At 48.2% G+C, this 4,255-nt stretch overlaps 1 protein-coding gene across 2 annotated transcripts in view; it reads right to left on the minus strand.

Annotated features, from left to right (window-relative positions):
* LOC135099907 (unconventional myosin-IXb-like) overlaps window positions 1–3,974 on the minus strand; it is a 111,899-nt gene extending 107,925 nt beyond the window's left edge. Inside the window, exon 1 of one of the 2 annotated variants that reach the window (XM_064002590.1) lies at window positions 2,392–3,974. In XM_064002590.1, coding sequence (XP_063858660.1) covers window positions 2,392–2,482 — 91 coding nt within the window. In that variant the 5' untranslated portion in view covers window positions 2,483–3,974. The remainder of the gene's footprint in view (window positions 1–2,391) is intronic. The other variant, XM_064002591.1, reaches the window with a different exon arrangement.
* Window positions 3,975–4,255: the final 281 nt, after the last annotated feature.

Raw genomic sequence — 4,255 nt, forward strand, 5'->3', positions numbered from 1 at the left:
TAAAAAGTGGTTTTACAGATATCAACACAGTATGAACTTAGAAAGTATAAGCCTGGAGAAAAAAAAAATCAAGTAAGAATGAAGCAAGAAATACTAAGGTAATATCAACGAAACCTAGAAGAAAGCAACTGACAGCAAAATGAAAACAGATTTTTTTTTAAACAAGTTTGATAGAGGCACTGAATTCCTCCACCGTCTTGCATGAAATACTATGTGCGTGTGTGTGTGTGTGAGAGAGAGAGAGAGAGAGAGAGAGAGAGAGAGAGAGAGAGAGAGAGAGAGAGAGAGAGAGAGAGAGAGAGAGAGAGAGAGAGAGGCTTGAACGGTACTCACTTACGTCTTCCCGGAGGTAGGTGTTGAGCCAGGCAGGAGAAAGAACATTAACCCACTACTGACCAACCCAAGCACGCCTTACACGGTTCCCATAACATAAACACCTACTAAAACTACCGCCCGGGGATTAGAAACTGTACACAGAGGTTATTATTTATAATAAATAGTATGAAAACGCGCAGGTGAGCCTCAGGCATATCTTAACTCAAACAAGAGAATGATCAATGACATTTAAATAGGAATAGTAGCGAGGTAACTACTGATTGGTCACGTGCTCTCTGATCAGCTTTCTCGCCCAGCGGTGGCAGCGTCAGGGTGCAAAACAGCAGTCCCACCACCACACCATTCCATGTGACACTAGTAAGCGACGAATCTTCACAAGCCGCGTCACATCGATTCAACTCGAGTTGCATCCAACTACAGATTTCAGGTTGCTTCCTCTTGAGAACCCATGCGCAAAATTTCTGACTGTAGACAGCAAGGTTTCACTTCTTTCTTTTAACCAAGAATATGAACTAAATAACTTTTGGCCAAGTCTTGAGTGTGCAAGAGTGGGTAACTGCGTCGCCACTTCTTAGCCTACCATGCCTCTTTTTTTTTTCTTTTCCTTACGGCTACAAGAAGCAAGCAAGCATGTACTCACGCACACACATTTGAAGTACGCACACAAGCGCTTGTACGCAGTAACACACACACACACACACACACACACACACACACACACACACACACACACACACACACACACACTAACAAAAAAAAAATCCCAGTTTTTTTTTTTTTTTTTTTTTTCAAGGAGCAAAATTTACCAGTAAAAACATCACTAAACGTATCACACCTCCGAGCAGTCACAGATATGGAGATGTTTGTGTCACAAGCTTAGCAACACCTCCAGCAGTACTCTGACGCAAAGGAACATGCCATTCACTCTGCCATACTTAGCGTTACAGCATATTTGGGAAAGGATTTTATGAATCCAGTTCTACCCATACACTCAGATTTTGTAAATGGTACAATATGTAACTTCCATCGAAATAATAGTTGCATCCAGAGATTTCAGTGGTGTCGTATAAAGATAATTAGCAGGTTTGTCGAGTGAGAGACATCAACAGTATCGTAAGAAGTGATCCCAAAACACCTATGCCATCTGCCTCGGAGATGCACCCAGCCCGCCCTGCCTCCTCGTTCACTCATCTGACAACTATACGATATTGCCCATAAGAGTTCACTGCTACACATCATTCACTTTACGATTTATTTGCTCTACATCAGGAATAATATCAATTTATTTGAAACTCCGAGTCGCTCCTTGGCTCGCCTTCGCACAACAAACCAGTTCCCACATGTGTCAGGAAGGACCACGACCCCACTGTTCCCCACTCGTCCTTCTTTACTCTCTGCGTCCTAGCACTTCCGCTGCTGAGGGAAACGTCCCTGGCAAGGACCACGAGGTCAAGGAAAATCATAGTTGTATTGGTGTCAGTGTCCTGAGTAGTAGTGGGGGCAGGTTCCAGGGCCATAGTAATTAAACGTTTCACTGTCATTCAAGGAAGCCGAGCGTCATGAAGGGCGGCGAGGAGCTACAGTCACTGAAACGAGCGTGGAAACATTTGGACAGATATTCCCACGAGGGTGATGTAAGAAGAAAGGTCCCACCTTGACTGCCGCCGCTCAAGGTTGTTGTCAAACTCACCGATAAGGGAGGTGATTCTCACATATATAGACTAAGAGGTCATGAAATACCGTGTGAATTAATAACAAAATAAGACTATACAATCCTACACAGTGTTTGTACAAAGACTAATGATTGTAAATTATGAAGAAAACATGCCCTTTAAACAAGTTTTTTTTTAAGCAAAGAAGGCAAAGCAGCAGGAGCTGGGCTACCGGGCTTACGGTAGTTTCAGGAGTTCGTAATAAGTGGTTGTCAATCATGATGCTCGTGAAGCAGCCCGCCTCAGTGGCCAAGATCTTCCTCTCTACCTCAAGTAAAAAAGAAGTCATTCATCAAGAATATAATGACACACTAAGGTACCTAATGTCGCCAACGTGTCTTACCTTGTAGTTTCTTCTCAGTTTCCCAGAATTTTTGGAGCTCCGTAAAGTACTTATCAAGAATGAAGACTTTTGAGAGCCCTAGAGTTGCCATCCTAACGGGCGGTGTCGGGTCGGCTGCCCCAGTGGAGCGCGCGGTAGCCACCTTGGATCATAGGGCAGCTCGGGATAGGGTTCCTCACACATGGGTCGAGACTGAGGCTTGGGTCTGTGGTGCGCCCAGGCCGCTGAGCTGGCCAGACGGGGCTTCAGTAGCTATTTGTCAGTGAGCTGGTTATGCCCACTACTACCGTCTGGCCGCTGGGCTGCTCATCTCGCCGGAACCAGACACTCGCCGCTCACTACCTCGACCACCCCACGTCGGCTGTCCGGTTTACCCGCCAGCACTGTATGGCACACACGACTGTCAACTTTACCACTGTTGACACGAACACACAACTTCACCTCCGGGTACACAACTAGTGTTACATATGGCACGGAATGGGCATCATTGTACAAAATCCCTCCTGGAGCAGAACCTCCTTCCGACGCTGCCGCATCTCCGCACGCAGGCGTCACACTCTGTCGCTCTACAGTATTGACAGGCCACTAGGAATTTCCTGAATCATCGCGTGTGTGAACGACTCTGCGTCTCTCCATCTTGCTCACTGTTCACCTCACCACTAATCCAGGTGAGCAACAGCCTCCCAGCCGCCGCACCTGAACACAGAGGGCAGCACCATGACCGGCCCGGTCACGTGGTCTCCCAGCCACGCGCTCATTGGCTCGCACGGAAAGCATCCACTCATCTTATTTATCAGGAAACATTAACATCCGCTAGTTATTTCCAATTGCAACAACTTAACAATGAGAACTACTGGTAAAGTTTACGGTCAGTAACACATAAGCCACTTCCAGTGTTCCGTAAGAGTGATCTTCCCGACACTCTACAAAGGAAAAAAACAGTACGTGGCACCTCTGCACCAGGTACCCTCCCGTAGAGATGACGGTGGGAGGAATGGGCGCCGCATACAGAATAACACGACCAAGCTACCATCCCCAGGGGCATCTGACCACCCCGTGTCCCGGTCCCTACATTCTTGGCTTCCCAGATATGCCAGCTCCACACCCACGCCCACACCGAGCACAAGCCACAGCGCCGCTTCTAACCCATTTCCCAACTCACTGCAGCTCAGAGAGAGAAATAAATCAAGGTTGTAATCTGGCCATCTTGTCACCCCCTGATGGCCTGAACTCCTCCCTGCCTCGGCACGGGGCTATGGGTCTTGAGGAGGGACGATGGAAGGACGACACCCCCATACCAAGTGGCCCAGACATGATAACAGATTCTAGAGTAGGGTAGGTATGGTGCGCCTGCTGCCCAGCCCTCCCTCAGACTCCTCGCTCTCCGTCCACCCAGACCCTCCAACCTAGATCGCCTGCCCGCCTGCCCGCAGGCCGCCCACCCGCTCGCTGGACTTCCCACCCCCCTCCTCGAACTTACCATCTCAATCTTTCACCGCCGAACACGTGATGCGTCAACAATATCGTTACCAACACTACAGGAACGAGAGAATGTTCTGCCTAACGCCTTTCCTCATGCACATCCACACTCCTCTCATAGTCACACCTTCCTGCCATGACATCATCATCGCAGAAATCTTCCTGTTGCATCACCGCCATTTATCAGATGACAGCCAATGGGGCCAGAGGGCACCACTCCTCCTCCACTGTGGAGCTGCGAACACTCAATATTCTTGTCGCTGTCTTCCATTATGTTTGTCAGTAAAAGAAAATGGTGTGGCATTAACACCTTTGAATGCTCAGGGGCACTTCTGTATAATCGAGTCAGAGGCTTGAGCTCATTCGCTTCTCTCAGCAGTCCAGA

Source organism: Scylla paramamosain, chromosome 4 (assembly GCF_035594125.1).
Source record: "Scylla paramamosain isolate STU-SP2022 chromosome 4, ASM3559412v1, whole genome shotgun sequence".
In the NCBI taxonomy this organism is placed as follows: domain Eukaryota; kingdom Metazoa; phylum Arthropoda; class Malacostraca; order Decapoda; family Portunidae; genus Scylla; species Scylla paramamosain.